Source organism: Nyctibius grandis, chromosome 9 (genome assembly GCF_013368605.1).
Source record: "Nyctibius grandis isolate bNycGra1 chromosome 9, bNycGra1.pri, whole genome shotgun sequence".
Taxonomy (NCBI): Eukaryota; Metazoa; Chordata; class Aves; order Nyctibiiformes; family Nyctibiidae; genus Nyctibius; species Nyctibius grandis.
The window spans coordinates 16,567,275-16,583,931 of record NC_090666.1 but is presented as its reverse complement, the minus strand read 5'-3'; the positions used below and the strand labels follow the sequence as shown (position 1 = coordinate 16,583,931).

The following is a 16,657-nucleotide window of genomic DNA, read 5'->3' as shown; positions in this document are numbered from 1 at the left end:
ACGGCCAGGCGCCAGCCCTTCCCATCGCTGCTTGCGCGTTCCCTGATGCACAAAACGAAGACGAACGCGTTTCCTACAGCGTTACGGGCGCGGGGGCTCCTCTAGCCGCGCCGAGGAGCGCCTGCCGTGGCGGGGCTGCGGGCACCGAAGGACGAGGGGTGCGGGAAGGGCTGCTCGGGGCGGAGCGTCCGTGGGGAAGGGGGCTGGAAGCGGAGGCCTCCCAGCTGCGGCCTGGCGCCGTCCCGCTCAGCCGCCTTGGACCCGCCGCTGCCGGGCTGCGCTCCCGCCCCGCCCCGGAAGCGGCGCCCACGTGAGGGGCGGGCGGCGGCGGCCGTGGAGGCTGCTGGGCCGCGCGGCGCCGACTGCGGCCTTTAAAGCGCTGGAGTGGGGCCGCGTGCGGGCGGGTTCCGGAGCTGCTGCAGGTTTGTGCTCGGGGTGGCCTCTCGCCGCTACCTCTCTCTCCCTCCCCGCCGGGCGGCTGCAACTCGGGGACGCACCGCCGCTCGAGCGCGCTGCGCTCCGCCAGGCCGGGCCCCTCTGAGGAGCGGCGGGCCGTGCCGGGGCAGGGCGGGCTCCAGGGCGGGTGACGGGGCCTGCAGCACGGCTGCTGGCGGGCGGGGGGGAGGAGTCCCCGGAGCGGAGGAGCGCGTGCCGCCCCTTTTCCCCCGGTGGGGGCAGAAGCGCGGTGCGGGGCCCGGCCGTGCCCTGCGGGGGCGGGGTGAGCTCCCGCCGCCCCTCCGCTCGCAGCGGTGCGGGTCAGCCGGCGCCGCGGCGGTTACTCGCCGGAAGCGCTTCGTGCGGCGCTGGGATGTGCGCGGTGCGGTGTGCCCCGTGCGGCCGGCGCTGCGCGTGAGGGGACGCTGAGGGAACCGCTCCGGCACATGTGGCGCCCGCGGTCCCGCCCCGGCTGCGGGGGCCCGGGCCCGGCCCCGGCCCCGCCGGAGCCGTCCGGAGCGCCGGGCGGGCGGGCTGAGGTGTCCGCTGGGCGGGAGCCTGGGCCGCGGGGCCTGAGGCTGTGCGGAGCGGGGGATGCTGTCGCTATAGCAGCATAAAAGTGTCCTGGAACAAACTGATGGTCTCCTGGCATGAGGTTCAGGAGCCGACACTTTTATTATTTAAATACTTATTGTAAGAAATTCTTTCTTATATTGCACTCATTCTACTCAAAAACGAACCGTGCAAATAACATCTGTGATAACGAGTGGTGGCAGTTAATCCTTCCCTTAAATAAAAAGCTGAGTTCTGATATAAGAACCTGGTCAGAAGGCTCAGACCTCTTACACAGGGGTTCCTGAACAACGCGTTACATGAATAACAGTTCCATATTACTCTATTGGGGAAACTTTTTTTTTTAATTTAAAGCCTTTCACTCTCTCTGTTACAGTAACAGTAAAAGCAGTTAGCCTGCAACTGAGCTTTGTCTAGACCTTGAGACTAAATGACTGATAAGATGAAAATCCACTTGAGAGTTCTTTTGGGATGATCTAGCTCATATAGAATAGGATCAAATTGTTCTAGTTACAGGGCTTGACTGTCATTTTCCATTTGTAATTTAAATCTCATGCCTACTTGCATTATTTTAACTTGGTTTCATTTTGAGTGGTGCTGATACAGACTTGGCACACAGAAGGAACAAGTCAGTGTGGCCTACAAAGAAAGAATTTATAATAAAATCTTATGTAGGATTTTGCATGCTGTTCAGACCGTGATTGTTCTTCAATGGAGCTAGCTTTTTTTCAGTCTTCATTGCTGCACAGCGACTGAAAACTATTGATCTGGCAGTTGGATCCAGAAGAACTAGCTTGTGCCAAATGACTGAGCTGAAGAGTCTGAAGTGAGCATGTACGGCAAGACTAGCATTTCTCTTAAATTAGAAGGCTGCTTCTGCTTTTACTCTAAATAGGTTAGAGCTCAATCAGTGAACTGAATTCCACATATGGCAAGCTTGAGTCTTTCTTAGTCTTGCCTTCAGTTTGTTGTTACTTGCAGCTTGAACGGGTGCTTTCTAGAAAAACTTTTCTAGGTGTAAGATTTAATCTGAAGGACTTGTCCCAGGTCTTGTGCTGTTTTACACTTCTGTACAGTTTGGTTTTTACCATGAAAATACTGCTAAGGAAATAGACTTCTGTTTTTCATCTCTTCTTAGCAGTTGAGCTGAGCCTTATGTGAAAACGAAATTGCTGGTTCTGGGTATTTTGGTACCCAGAGTGAGGCAGACTGGGTGAGTGGTGCACTGTGAGAGCTGGGGAAGGGCAAGAAAGATGGGGTATTACAGGATGTAACAAGGCTGAAGGAGTTTAGGTGGCAGAAGTTAGGTGAAGACAACAGCATACATTCTTCCATTATGCTTCACAACACTATTATCCTGGCATTTCTTAATGGCTTCTTGGGTATCTGGCAGTAAAAAGGCAGCTGTCCTACGTATTTCGGACTGGTGTGGTTTTTGGTGAGGCTAGAAGAGCCAGGCCACCGTGGACAGATTGAGGGGGCTTCTCTCTAGATGACAAAACCAAAGCAAAGTCAACAGCTTTACGAACAGATTCTTTTGTAACTATACTATCTCAGACATCCTGCCTCTGCGTAATCCTCGCCTTATGAACTGAGGCAGAACTGCTGTTGACTCGACAGCACACAGCCAAAAGGCCCCAAGTTTTATTTTAACAAGTTGTACTAGGGGAAAAATTCTTCTAAGAAATCCATGTGCCGTTCAGTATGACAGGTAAACCAGCAAAGACCACTGAAGGAGCAAGCAGGTACAGCTGACTTGGAGGCTGGTCTCTATTTCACCCTACAGAAGAGTACAAAGCAGTTGTCTCCACTCAGCTCTCTCTTAACAGCGTACTTGAGACTGGCTGACCAAGTGGAAGGTGGTGAGGGAAGATTCCTCTTTCCAGCTCAATCTGTATTTCCGTGTGCACCAGCAGATTCACAGAATCACAGAATGTTAGGGATTGGAAGGGACTTCGAAAGATCATCTAGTCCAATCCCCCTGAATTGATTGTCTGTTCTAGAGTTCCAGAACGTATTGTGAATGCATTTTTCTTAAAACAGGATACATGACTAAAATCCATTTTTTTCCTCAGAATATGCAAGAGAGCAAAATTTCTCACATATCTCAGCAAATTAGTATGTTGTCTTAAACATTGAGCTGTACTGTGAAAAGCACCCATAAGAAAATGGTTCACTTAAATATGTTGCCTAGTGCTTAAAAAAGATCTGCCACACCTGGAGAAGAGGCTTTGCAATGTGAGTTAAATCATCAAACTAAGGTTCAAGAATATGAAGATTCACACAGCTGCTGTTCAGTACTTTTTTTTTGACCCTGAGGATATAGTTTAATGTCAAATCTAACCCACTACAACTGCTTGCTGCCACAGGTGTTCCTGATTTTTTTTCCCTTCTCTTGTCCTCCCTGCCCTAACAGCTCCATCACCAGTGTTCTCTACAAGCTGAATCAAGTCAGTGATAAATTTAGCTAATGAAACTGTTCTTCCCTTTCCTTGCTGGGTTGACTTTCTATTGGATCAGGTGTTACAGTAGCACACAAGAAGTGTGGTCAATTAGTTGATCCAATGGGAAAAGCTGAGGCTACTCCACAGACTACCACTAAATCACACCAAATTAGTTACAATGTAAAAAGTCAGGTGTGGGGGCCACATCGCAGGGGAGTGTTAAGATAGTGCCAGCACCTGAAAGTGGTGGTGAACTAAGTCTCCTGTTGTCAGGGTGGCTAATGTGAGACACCTCTAAAGTAACTGCGCCTGTTAGCTTGTGTACTGTGGCCTGGATTTTTGTGAAGTGCTTTACAGACAAATGGATCACACCCTGAGCATAGCTGTCAACTAACGCTCGCTGAAATCAGGCTTTAAAGAGCGTTACAATGTTAGGTTCAGGTGGAAGTCCAGTAGTGGAGACTGTGATGCAAATTTTAAGGCTGTAAGTGCCTAGATTAAAAAGAACTACAAGCAAGTCAAAGGAGGCAGCGTAGCCTCGAGATCAGGAAGAGGAGGAAATGGGAATGCTGTGGACTGCAGTAGGCTGAACAATGATCAGTGAATTAAACTACTAAAATAAGATGGGGCTGCCAGGTGGGTGTTCTGATGAAGAACATAATTTCCTGTGACAAGGGAGTCTCAGGAGAGTTTTCCCTGCTTCTATGTTGTCAGTCATCTTGATGCTCTGAAAGATGTTACTGTCCTGCAAGTGGCAGAAGAGCAGCATGTGTATACTTAAATCTCCCAATAAACCATGCAAGACGTAAGTGCAAACCCATCTTCACCAGTAGTCTTAATGATCACTGATCTGTGAACTGGGGTAACTGAGGGCCATGAAACTGCTTCATCTTCTGTAGCTGTATTTAACAAGTGTGATAGTGCCCAAAGGAGAAAGAATAAATCTGTGCTTCATAGTTCAAAACTTAATTCAAACCGATTTCTGACAGCTTAATAAAGCTGCATTTTTCCTCAAGGATTACTCTTCACAACCTATCCTTATCTTAAGAGCAACTAGATAGACATTTCCTAATCCCAGTTAACCTTCTGGCCAGTAGCTGCTTTTACACTGACTTTCTAGTACATACAGTAGTGACTGTATCTGATGTACTGGGATTATGCGCTTAATGCCAGTTAAGGGAAGAAGGTATTTTCAAGTACATCTTGCCTCTTATCAAAGATGCTTGATTTGGTATTCAGGCAGAACAGCAGTGAAGACAAGTTTGTAAAGGAGAGAACTAGACATCTTTAGGATGTATTAGTAAATGCAGATATTTTCATTCCTTCCTCCAATAAGTTCCTTGACCTTTCAAAGATTAATTAGGAGGCAGAAACTTCAGAAAAAGTTTCTCATTATACCTATTTAGGACTATTAAACAATTTTTGTTATTGATGTTTTGCCTAGTGATGAGAGGTTGGATTTGGCTTAAAGAACAATTGTTGTTGGCTCTCAGGTTTGTTGCTGTTAGGTACCAACTGAGGATCTGTGCCTAGAAAAAGGTAAATAACAAATAATGCTGTAAAGTGCCAGTATTTTTTTACTTATCTTGAATGTAGAATGCCAAATGCTGCCTTAACAACCAAAGTATTTTCCTTGTTTTTTTTCCAGTTGTTTCATAGTTTCCCCTTGGAGTTCTGCAGTCATGTTTAAAGTTGGCTCACAAGCATAAACGTATGGCTAAAGAACTTGTCTGTTACCTTGTTTAGATGAGGCTGCAGTGAAATGCAACACTGTACGAATATAAGTCTGTAAAAAGTACTATTCAATACTTAGTGCCTTTGCTCTATATTCTCTTCAACGCAGCTGGTGAAAATGGCTGAAAATGGAGATGGTGAAAACATGTCTATTTTGGAAAGCAAAATCTGCCAGCAAATTGAGGTAAGTTCAATTTATAGTTTGGGATCTGGACTGAGATGTAATTTTGGAGACATTCATTGGTAGGGCTTTGGCTAATAGGAAGTTAACTTCATGGGGAGTTACCCTTGAATCTTCAGCTCTTTAGAAAAATGTCTGTCACAGGTCTACGACAGGTATTTAATACTTTAAGATAATTCATAATCGTCTAATTTGGAAGTTATACTTGTTGGAGTTGCCTATAAGACCACCATTTAAGAACACAAAAGGTTTAACTTGCTAGTGTTTTAGGTGCTATAGCAAGTGAATCTATCATTAAACAATTTGTTACTATGTTCACTGGGGTTATCCTATCTATGCAAATAGGAAGATGCATTTTAATTCTACATGACTTAATTTTTTTTTGAAAAAATCTTTCTACTTGGGAATCTGTGCTGGTCAAAATATTAGCACATTGCATAACTTGGTATTATGATTTACTGCTTTGTAATTTATTGCTACAAATTACAACTGAATTTATATGCCTACTTTAGATTAATTCTCACTCTAGAGGCTTGGAGGGTTACCCTACAATGGAAAACTGAGCACATAACTTAAAATACATCTAGAACTGTTTTCCTGAAGGACAAAAATACAGCTGCGTGTGAATCCCCATTAGCATGTGGAGCTGTAGTCATTATTTATGGGGAAAAAAAAGAACCAGAGATTGAGGAAAAATAGTTGACAAAGCTAGATGTGTGGTGATGTGAGTTTGAGGTATACTAGAGGGAGAGGTATTGTTGTAAAACCTGCACTGACTTTTTAAAGTGATATTGGTGGAAAGGCTTCGACTTGTCCTATGGCTTCAAGTATTTGACCTCGTTACATGGCTGCTAGTAAGCAAAAGAATCTGATTACCTCGTCTGTCTTGTACTGAACTGAACGATTTGTCAATTGTGTGACACTCTTTTCTTCCCATGCTGAACATGATCAAAATGAGAACACAGTAAATTAAAATAAAATCAATTTTTTTATCTTTCAGTATTTTCTTGAATGAGACCTAGAAACCCTAGTCTGACATGTATGATTTCTCAGTGTGGGAAATACAATATTCTTGCTTATACATTCCTTAAATAGGACTGAAACCTGAATCTGGTGACAAATTTGACTTTTGACTCTGCAGAGCTTGATCAGGCTGATGAATAATTATGTTAACAGAATAAGCTTCATGCCTTTCCTAAACAAAGCTGCAGTCTACCTTTGCTTCATTACTCCCATCGGATGAAGCACAGTTTTTTTTTTTTACTGTTTACATGTTGCAGCTAACTTTTGGAAAAGTATCACATTAAAGCAGGAAGTAATAATTTCAGAATTTCTAATTGTTCAGATTCATGAATTTTGGTATGTCTCAATCCACTGCAGTAAGTTGTCAGATGAAAAAGAGCTTTTTAAGACTGAACATTAAAAGACAAATCTCCTTCCCTGCCCCTCTCTCTCCCTTCTTTTTTGCAGTACTATTTTGGCAATCACAATCTACCAAGAGACAAGTTCCTAAAGGAACAGATCAAACTAGATGATGGCTGGGTGCCTTTAGAAGTAATGATCAAATTCAACAGGTAAAACAAAGTACAAATAATCTGGATGGAAGGGTAACTTTCAGCTGCTTCTCTCTATTCGGGGCCAAATGTCCTGGTCTGCATGTACAACTCTTACTGCTGTTTTAACATTTGGCTTCAGCTTTGCCTGTATATTTGTAATAACCTGTGTCTGCTTACTCAATAGGTTAAGTCGCCTTTCAAAAGATTTTAGTGTTATTGTAGAAGCACTGAGAAAATCCAAGACTGGTCTAATGGAAATAAATGAAGACAAAACTAAAATCAGAAGATCTCCAAACAAACCTCTTCCTGAGTTAAATGACCAGTATAAGGCTGCAATTAAAAACAGATCTGTATATGTTGTAAGTAAACTTATTCCTTTGCTCTGTGCTGTTCTGCATGACTTTCACTGAAAACAATCTTAAGTAAAGCTTGAATTAACTCACACTAGATAGATTATAATTTCTGACTACATGTCAGTTTGTTGCATATAATTGAAGCTTGTTGCTATTTTGCAGAAAGGCTTTCCAGTAGATGCAACTCTTGATGATATCAAAGAATGGCTTGAGGATAAAGGTCCAGTTGAAAACATTCAGATGAGGAAGACATTGCAGAGAACATTTAAGGTAGCTCTTGTGATGAACAGTTAGACCTGGGGCAGGGATTCCTCCTGGACAACATTCTGTTCCATTACTCTAATGCTGAATGTCTCTTACCATTTAACAGGGCTCAATATTTGCAGTTTTTGATAGTGTTGAATCTGCTAAGAAGTTCACAGAGATCCCAAACCAAAAGTACAAAGACACAGAGCTGATAGTACTTTTCAAGTAAGTCCACTTAACTGACGTATGAATTAATAATGGTCAAGAGTGGATTTAGACAAGAACCTGGCTTGACCTGAGAAGTGTAAGTTTCTACACTGTTGTACAGGCATTGATAGCTGCACCTTTTGGAGACTAACAACTCCGAAAGATAATCTCAACTGTTTCTTGGCTACTGCTCTCTTATAAAGTAATTATAATAGAATACTTTAAGTGGTATTAACTTAGCTTATACTCTGTTGAAGGGAGGAGTATTGTACAAAGAAGAATGAAGAAAGGAGACAAAATAAAGTAGAAGCTAAAGCAAGAGCTAAACAGTAAGTCATTGTCCATCGAAGTGCCTCATTTTGCTCACCTGACCACATTTGAACCAATTCTTAACTAATTTCACTTTTCTACAGGGAAAAAGAAGAAAAACAGAAACAAGCAGCAGATGCTGAAATGGTATGGGTTTCTTAAATCTCTGTATCTGAAAACTATGCAATGATTGCTCTTGTATGGATTTTCAATCCACACATAACAAACATGCTCCTGCAGCTACATTGTGTAAAGCTAATGTGGGATATGCAGAGTTTGAAATTCTATAATATAGAGCACTTCCTAGAAAGTCACTTCAGCTTTTCCAACTAACCTACAGTAAGACTTTTGTTTTGTCATGGTACTTAAATCTTATTTTCAAGAGACTAATTTTGTTTAAAGGATCATATCCTGAATTTAAATTATTAGGCATGTTTACCTGTTCAGAAGTGATCCTAAATGCACCACTGAGATGATAGTTCTTCTGTTGTATTTAAAGGATCCACTAAGGATTTAACCAGTATGATATAGATTTTCAACCTGAGGTGTCACTCTAGACACCTCTAGGTGTTTTGTAGAATTTAAGAGTGTAACTTTCTTTCAGGAAAGGAGTCCAAAGTTCCACACAAATGTATCACAGTAAGCAAAGAAAATTTTAAAAAGGAAAAAAAAACAAGGAGGGGGGACACAGCACACAAGACTTGGACATCAGCATAAATAAGCGATGTAGCAAGAATGTTTGGGTTACTGATGGTGCTAAGAGGGGTGACTTCAACTGCTTATTTAACACTAGCATGTTTTAATAGTCTTAGTATTGAGGGGAAAAAATGAATATTCAAGTTTGCCTCTTCAACAAAAATGTGGGGGTTTTTTTGTTTCATTTAGAAGTCTCTGGAAGAAAAGACAGGATGTCTTTTGAAGTTTTCTGGTGATCTAGATGATCAAACATGCAGAGAAGATCTCCATGATGTATTTTCTAATCACGGAGAAATCAAATGGATACACTTTGTCAGAGGTGCAAAGGAGGTCAGTAGAATCTTAGAGAAGGAGTTAAGATCTCTATATTAAAGTTTGAAGCAGAATGATTAAATGCTTGTTCTCTTATATAATCAAATAAGAAATTATTTATTTGACTTTTGGAATTGCAGAATATTTAGACCATTAAATTTTTCTCTTAAATTCTTTCAAAAGAACAGATAAAGGTTCCAGTTGCTAAGTTCAAAACTGAGAGTGAGAGTGTTTGTTAGGACAGTCTGAGTATTTTGCTTCAGTCTAGGCTTATTTTACATCATGCAAAAGTAATGAACTTGCTGAGGTACCTAACAGGATATGTTGTTCATCATTCTAGCTGAATGTTTTTGCAGTAAGATTCAAATGCAAATACCACTCTTCTTTTTAAGGGAATTATCCTATTTAAGGATATTGCAAAAGAAGCTCTGGAAAAAGCCAAAGAAGCACATAATGGAAACTTACAGCTTCGGAACAAGGATGTTACATGGGAAGTGCTAGAAGGAGATGCAGAGAAAGAAGCTCTAAAAAAAATATTGGAAGATCAGCAAGAATTGCTGAAACAGAAAACAAAAGGTCCTCAGTTTATTGGTTTAAGCATTTATAAAGTCCTAGAAGTGGCATTGTGTCAAAGTAACTGTAAATAGTGAATACATACTAAACACTGACTAACTGTAAAGCATTATTTTGAGCTTGCCAGTTAAAAGACAAATATTACGAAGTTCTGACATCTTATATCCCCACAGGACGCAAAATTAAAGGAAAAGGAAGAGGGGGAAAGGTACCTCAAGGTGCACACAAAGGGAAAGTACAGTTTCAGGGCAAGAAAATAAAGTTTGAGAATGAAGAAGAAGGTGGCGAAGATGATGCTAAAACAGGTATGTCATTCTGTGCGTCATTCTGTGCACTGGATGCAGCTTCTTTAGTATGTGGAGGTACTTTCTGGAGAAGTACTCATGTTTCTTACAAGTGTTTCAGATTTGGCTCTGCATTGCGGTATTTCTGTCCTCTGTCAGCATCAGTAAAGTAACTTTAAGGGTCTTCTGGTTGATTCCTTCCAGAACTGTCCAAAAAGCATATTAAAATAATTACTAGATACCTGAGGCTGTACTGCAGGGCTGTTCAAAGCATTCTGCATTGAAGGATGGGGGTTGTCGGCAACATTACAGATTGTACAGACCCAGTCTTTTGAGTGGAGACTTTTTTTTTTCCTTGAGGATATGAGAAGACTAATAGTCCTGTATATTGGTATTTAGCTTGGAGAAGCTGAAGAGCTAAGCTTCTGTTCATTAGATATGGCACCTGCTTAAACAAAACCCAGTGAAACCTACTCCTGTTAGACTGTATTCCTTCATCTTCTTACCTGCCCACAGTAAGTAAACCCTCTAGCACAGCAGTGGCAGTGGATAAACTAGGGCTCATCCTTGAACTTACATGGTAGGAAGGATTTGTTTGTTCAGAAGATTTCAGATAATACTGAAATGCTTTCTTTTACCATAAATGACTACATATTCAATCTTGCAGAACCAGCAAGTCCCAAGAAGAGACCGCTAGAGGAAACAGAAAAAGAAGAACCTGCACCAAAACAACTGAAAACAGAAAATGGAGATGGAGATCAGTAATACTAAAATAATAATAATAATAAAAAAATTTGGTTTTATTATTCCATTTTCAATAGGTTTTAAAGACATGCCTCAGTCCAGGAGTTTCTTGGTGGAAAATCTAATGAAATCCACTTCAATGTCAACCTACAATGAGAGGAAAGCTTCATTTCATTGGGTTACAGCTGTTTTGTTTTGTTTTGTTTAAGGAGCATGCTTACTTTTAACATGCCGCCCTGGAAAACTCTTTTGTATTCTAGTTTTGTTTATACTGTCAGATCCTCTCACCTTCTCTGGCACCTCATTCAAGTGTAAAAGATTCTGGACTTTGTCATCTTGCAGATACGTTAAATAGCAGCTGCCAATAAATTCAGAACTTAAAACTGCTTGCTACTGAAGCCTGGATGTTAATGTAGTATAAACCTGTAACTGAAGTAGCAAAGCTGAAGGACAGACTTCAATCATTTAAGTTCAAATCACCAAGAGAATATCTACAGCTGAGTGAAACTTTTAGTCTTTGCTACTCAACATACCTAACAATCTTCAAATCTTGCTTAGTCTACTCCAGGATTCTATTACTGGTAATGGGATAAATGTCTTCTAAGCCAGCATTCAGCACCCAGGAACTTGCCTGTGGGCTTAAGCTTTCATACTGTAGCGCCCTGACTAGGTCTTCTATTGTCGGATGAAGGGCACAGCTTCCTCCTGCCCCCTCTTGAGATGGTTCTATGGGGAATTTCACTGGCTGTAGCTATTTGCAGTACAGAATGTAGAACACTGAAATAATGCTACAGCTTTAAAATCCTAATTACTCTGGCCTTCGTTACTTAATTCAGTCTAAGTTCTAGTTGCAGATAGGATCAAGCAAATAACTATTAAAAGTTGAGTCAAGGAGGCTACCCTTAGCTTTTTCACATCTAATTGCAGTGTTGGCTTTAATCTTTGTGTATAGCTTTGACTTGCATTACAATGATTCTTTTCCCTGTTAACTACAAAATGTAGTAACAGCAATGGAACTTGATGCCATCAGAGTGAACTTCTCTGAAGTGTTGTGAGCGTTCCTCATTCAGTACATATGGCTCTAAAACTTAAATCTTCTTAAGTAGAATTTATTTACGTGTCTAGTACAAGACAGCATTTTCTCAGGTTTTATACTTACTGATTTCTTCTTATGGAACTTGTATGATGCTGGTAGGTCATATCTAAGTTCTGTGAACAGCACAAAGAATACTTGTTACACTAGAATGGTTATTAACCAATTGACTTACACCCAACACCCATGTTCTATTTCTTCTATTGCTCACCTCTGTTGCCACCTAACTGGATAAGTGTTTTGACCTCTGGACTAGGTTTTGACTGAGTATTTAAGCCAACCTCATCAGACAGTAAGTGGATGGCTGAAATGCAGAAATGCAGTTGTGTTTCAAGCACTTATGCAACTTCCATGTCTCAAGTTGTATGACTGTATAAAGCATCCAGCTGGTGATATTTAAGAATTGGGAAGATACTTGAACAACTGTCAGAAAAATACTTAGGTGACTATAAGTACAGGATGCTTTTTTTTATGAGAACTGACCTACACTTTGATTTTGTTATCCAGCAACAATCTCCTTTTGAAGCAGGAACGTAGGTAACTTCTGCTTGAAGGCAAAATCTAGTCCAGGAAGAAATTCAATTTTCTGCATAGAACATGTATTCTTCAGAGCTTTATTAAGTGCCTGCTTGTATTCTAGCTAGGTAGCAAGGTATTTTTTTTTAAAAAAAGCTGCTTTAAAAAAGACCAAAAGACCTATGTCATTTTCAGTGTTAATAACACTTAAGTTTACCTCAGGCTGTTAAGACTGGCTAGTAGTGTTATAGATATTAGCCCCCAACAAAATGTTTTGTTTTGTTTTTTTCTTTAACAACAGATTAATCTTACCTGCTATGACTTCCATCTTCACTTCCCATTCATCTGCTTTCTTTTGAATGTGCTACAATATTAAATAGATACAGGTAAATTTAAAAGCTCTTTTCTCCACTGTCTTATAAACACCTACACCCTGTACTTATTTAAGAAGTCTCCTGTGCTTTTGTTTTTCAAGCTGAAACATTAGAACACATACTTATCTTAGATGTACGTGAGATCACAGTTAGTTGACATGATTATTATTTACCCAGAACAAGTTTCATACCCCATAAAGGTGTGAGCAAATCAGTGAAGCTATAGACAACATAATTAAATGCCAGCTATTTCGTTGCCCGGTTAATCCTTGCCCTACTAAAACGAAGGACTTACCTGCCGTGTTGAAGTTTTGTGAAGGGAATATACAGCTGTTTTTGCCATTTGTAAAGCAGTTTTCAGAAAAATCATATCCATTCCTAAAAGAATGATGAAATTATTAGAATTGTTAAATCCAAGTTTAAACTAGAGGATTTAAAGATCTGCTTTGTGCTTCAATTTTTCTGCAGTAATAGCTATTTGAGAAACAGCACTGAATACATTAAGGTACAGAAAGTATTTCTAAAACTTACCCAATTGCTTTTAGTAAAAGAGAAAAATGTCAGGGATATGAAATAGTATTGTTTATTTCAAGCCCAGCAATTGTTAGTTACAATGTTGAAGTTGTTAATCTGTATTTAGGAAACTGATTCCAGATCAACAAAACTCTAGGTAATTACAGTAGGTAATTGTAATAAAGAAGGGAGATGTTTCATTAAAAGTGCTTCCCTTGCTATTTAATTCCTAATAATTTCTAACTGACTTTCAGAATTACCAACCTTTATTATGCTTGGTACCAAAGGGAGGGTTCATAATAACTGTGTCAAAAGTCTCTGACATGCTGTCAGATAAAGAACAGACATCACACTGAACCATGTTGATGTTTGTGAGCTCGAAGTCTTCAATATTGCTATTAAATATTTCCAGTGCATCTGCATCTATGTCAAACCCCACACATAATCTATTAAAAAATAAAAAAAGTGCCACATATTAGTCTCCTGCAAACTAACATGGTGTTTAAATTCTGTAGTAAAGTTTTGGAAGGGATCTGTGTACGCAACTTGTTTTATCTAGGAAATGTAACAAACATAGACTATAAATTCAGTGCCGATAAAAATGCGCGTGCCCTTTCTCAAATATTCTTTTAAAGTTTGTGAAGGAACCTTCACAAACTTCATGTGTTCATTTAGTGCTTCAGGGGAAAGCAAACATTATGACTCCCAAATTCACGGCAACTGTCCATCTCTTCCACTATTTGAGTGGTTATTGACTGCCTAAACATATTAAATAGCCTCCTCAGGCACCAGATTAGATATCTAAAATGAGTTTAGTTCAGCATTGCTATGTTCTAATCTTATTTTCTACTCTTCTATGCCAGAAAAAAACACAACCAGAACTTAATATTAAATACTTACCCTGCTCCTAACATTGCACTTCCAATGCTGAGCATGCCACAACCACATCCTAAATCAGCAATTGTTTTGTTTTCAATATCATCAAAAGTATTGTGAATTGTATAAAGCATACATGCTGGGAGGAAAAAAACCCACAGGTCAATAATATCAAATATACATCTGATTAATCAAGAAAAGCTACTTCTGCTTTCAGAAAAATCTGAAGTAAAGGTTTCTTGTCATGCAAAATTAAGCTGATGTTCTCACTGCTGTGATTCTCTTTTTCATTTATATGTGAAAACAGGTCCAAACCATCTTGACAAGTTCTAGAACTCTAGATCTTTGGTGGAGAGATTACACATAGAGCTGTGAGCATTGTTTCTGGAAAAAGTACGCCTCTGAATTTGTTTGGGGAAAAGCAACAGAAAGATGTAAAATACTGGAAAAAATCATAATTAAGGTATGGCTGAGCGTCTGTATATGCACTTTTACTGGTTTATGTGTGTCATGCAATAAGTGCATTTCAGCTTACTCATTTATAGATTAAGATGTTTCTATCACAACATTATCTTCTAAATCAATTTACTTCATTTTTAGATCGTACATTAACAGTATACTTATAATGAAAAGTTAACAGATCATTAAAAAATAATTCATTACATTCTTGCTGGATACAATTTCTCAACTACTTTTCATGTAAAGGTTTCAAAGAGATAATGCAGTAGAAACACTTATTTTTTTATTTTAAAGTGCTGATGAAGAACTAGTAAAAGAGACACCAGTGCTGTAGGTAACCTCTACCTGCGATATGAGGTCTTGTTGGATACTGTTCAAGGAGTAGTTTTGGACTTTCAAAAGTATCAACTTGTTGAAGACAGCTTTCCAGTTCTTTAAGCTTTAATTTCTTCATGTTTAGAGTTTAACTAAGGAAAACAATGTGTAATCAGTTACAATAATATAAACAAACTACATATTATTTTAAATTATTTTATATTTAAAATCCCACTGTACTCTCAGCATCTCCCAGGTGTTCTCATGCCCCTGTTTTCAGGGGTCCAGCTGACGGCGCACGGATGACGGGGGACAACCGCGGCGCCACCTAACGCGAGGCCGGTGTCGCTCCGCGGCAGCCCCTTTCCTCAGGCACGGCCGGTAACCTGTTCCCGCCCCAGGCCAGACGCCGAGGAGGCCCCGCGCCCGCCTCGGCCCGGGGCTCTGGCCCTTGGCCCGGGGCTCCGCTCCTACCCAGAGGCCCCGCCCGCCGCCGAGAGAGGAGTGCAGCCCTAACCGGAGCGGGAACCGAGCCCCAGGGCTCTCCGCCAACCACACCGGCCGTTCGCCCGACACCGCCCTTTCTGCGGCCGCGACGCCGCTGACCCGCACACACGTCCACCGCCCCCGCACCGGCCGCCCCTCTTACACCGCCTCCGCTCACCGCAGCCCCAGCTGGGCGGGCTGAGGGGCGGGGCCGGGCCGCGCCGAGCTCTGCCGCGCACTTCCGCCGCGCCGCCCGCCAGCCCCCGGCGCCGCGCCGAGCCGCCGCGTCCCGCCCCCTGCTCGCCCCCCTGGCGCCAGGCAGCCGCTTCCGGGCCTGCTGCAGGCCGCGGGGGCGCCGCCCGTTCCCGGGCGAACGGGGACCTGCGGGAAGGAAACGCGCCTTCACTTTCCCCTTTTTGTAATGAATTAACGACTGTTCGCTTTCGGTGTAATGTGTTACACCCATGAGGCACTTTATTACAGCCTCACGCGTTAGCACCGTGAGGTGCTCGCGAAGGCCCGGCCTCGCAGGTGTGTCCCCAGCGCTTTCTTCAGCGGTCGAGCTGCCGAGTGCCACTGGGGACAGAAAGCAAGGAAACGGACTTCTGCCTGTCCGGTGGCAAGGACGGCCCTGGAGAGAAACATAACAGATTTACTTACTTTTCATATGTTTTCCTTCCTATAATCCTGGAGGGAGCTATACTGCACCGCGTGCCCTTAAGGAACCGCAAGGCGACACAAGCCACCAGGCGATGGACAGCCATGGGAAACAGTGGCAAAGCCAGCAGTGGGGTGTCCGCCTTGGGGACCTGGGGCTTTGTGGCTGTCAGATAAAAGGTTACTTTCGTTTAGGGACAGATTTTTTCTTTCAGTTTTGTCCATTACACAGCTGAAAATCTATTTATCGGGCTTTAAAACTGTTGATCAGTATGTAAGCCATGGCAACTCACATCGAGTACATTCTCTCCTGGTGGGAGCGTGCAGACGCGCTCCGGTAACTGACGTACGGCTGAGCCTCAGGTACGTACCTGAACTCAGGTACGCTCCGGTACCTGAGCGGCTTGGTAACAAAGACGACTCCGCTACTGTCGGGGCCACCGGCCTCCCCAGGTGGGCCCTCCAGGTGATCGGCGGCCGGGGCCGCGATGGCAGGCGGCGCGCACCCCGCGGCTGCTGTGGCCCCCCCCGTCCTAACAAGAAGTTTCAGGCCGGTGGGGGGCGGGTGGCGACATTTTGTGGGGCGGCAGCGCGAGCCGCGCACCTGCGCACGGACAGGGCGGGGAGGGCAGAGGAAGAGGAGGGGTAGTGTCAGGGGAGGGGAGAGGCAGTGTCAGGAGGAGGGAGCGGGCGGCGGGGAGGGCGCCTGTTCCGCGGCTAT

At 42.4% G+C, this 16,657-nt stretch overlaps 2 protein-coding genes across 7 annotated transcripts; one reads left to right on the top strand and one right to left on the bottom strand.

Moving 5' to 3' along the window:
• Nucleotides 1-313: 313 nt before the first annotated feature.
• SSB (small RNA binding exonuclease protection factor La) lies at nt 314-11,033 on the top strand. Its single transcript, XM_068407430.1, has 12 exons — nt 314-422; nt 5,296-5,370; nt 6,838-6,941; nt 7,108-7,282; nt 7,439-7,546; nt 7,647-7,747; nt 7,987-8,058; nt 8,143-8,185; nt 8,924-9,064; nt 9,439-9,622; nt 9,793-9,924; nt 10,571-11,033. The coding sequence occupies exons 2-12, from the start codon at nt 5,305-5,307 to the stop codon at nt 10,666-10,668; spliced, it is 1,224 nt and encodes a 407-aa protein (XP_068263531.1). The 5' UTR covers nt 314-422; nt 5,296-5,304; the 3' UTR covers nt 10,669-11,033.
• METTL5 (methyltransferase 5, N6-adenosine) lies at nt 9,511-16,613 on the bottom strand. Of its 6 annotated transcripts, none has more exons than XM_068407437.1 (8): nt 16,308-16,613; nt 14,824-14,945; nt 14,044-14,158; nt 13,408-13,589; nt 12,926-13,008; nt 12,569-12,620; nt 11,807-11,856; nt 9,511-10,109 (listed from the first exon to the last, which is right to left on the bottom strand). In XM_068407437.1, the coding sequence occupies exons 2-8, from the start codon at nt 14,930-14,932 to the stop codon at nt 10,065-10,067; spliced, it is 636 nt and encodes a 211-aa protein (XP_068263538.1). In that variant the 5' UTR covers nt 14,933-14,945; nt 16,308-16,613; the 3' UTR covers nt 9,511-10,064. The 6 variants fall into 6 exon arrangements, with proteins under 6 accessions (XP_068263538.1, XP_068263532.1, XP_068263535.1 ...); XM_068407431.1 differs by lacking the exon at nt 9,511-10,109 and adding an exon at nt 10,680-10,794 and having other exon boundaries at nt 16,308-16,612; XM_068407434.1 differs by lacking the exons at nt 9,511-10,109; nt 16,308-16,613 and adding exons at nt 10,680-10,794; nt 16,230-16,253.
• Nucleotides 16,614-16,657: the final 44 nt, after the last annotated feature.

Bases quoted from the DNA above. Each gene is read 5' to 3' on its own strand.
- SSB (XM_068407430.1), top strand. From the start codon at position 5,305: ATGGCTGAAAATGGAGATGGTGAAAACATGTCTATTTTGGAAAGCAAA. The intron at 6,942-7,107 runs GTAAAACAAAGT...CTTACTCAATAG, and splicing joins GTAATGATCAAATTCAACAG to GTTAAGTCGCCTTTCAAAAG. The intron at 9,065-9,438 runs GTCAGTAGAATC...CTTCTTTTTAAG, and splicing joins TTGTCAGAGGTGCAAAGGAG to GGAATTATCCTATTTAAGGA.
- METTL5 (XM_068407431.1), bottom strand. From the start codon at position 14,932: ATGAAGAAATTAAAGCTTAAAGAACTGGAAAGCTGTCTTCAACAAGTT. The intron at 13,590-14,043 runs GTAAGTATTTAA...ATTTTTTAATAG, and splicing joins AGTGCAATGTTAGGAGCAGG to ATTATGTGTGGGGTTTGACA. The intron at 11,857-12,568 runs GTAAGATTAATC...TGCTGTTCACAG, and splicing joins GAAGATGGAAGTCATAGCAG to AACTTAGATATGACCTACCA.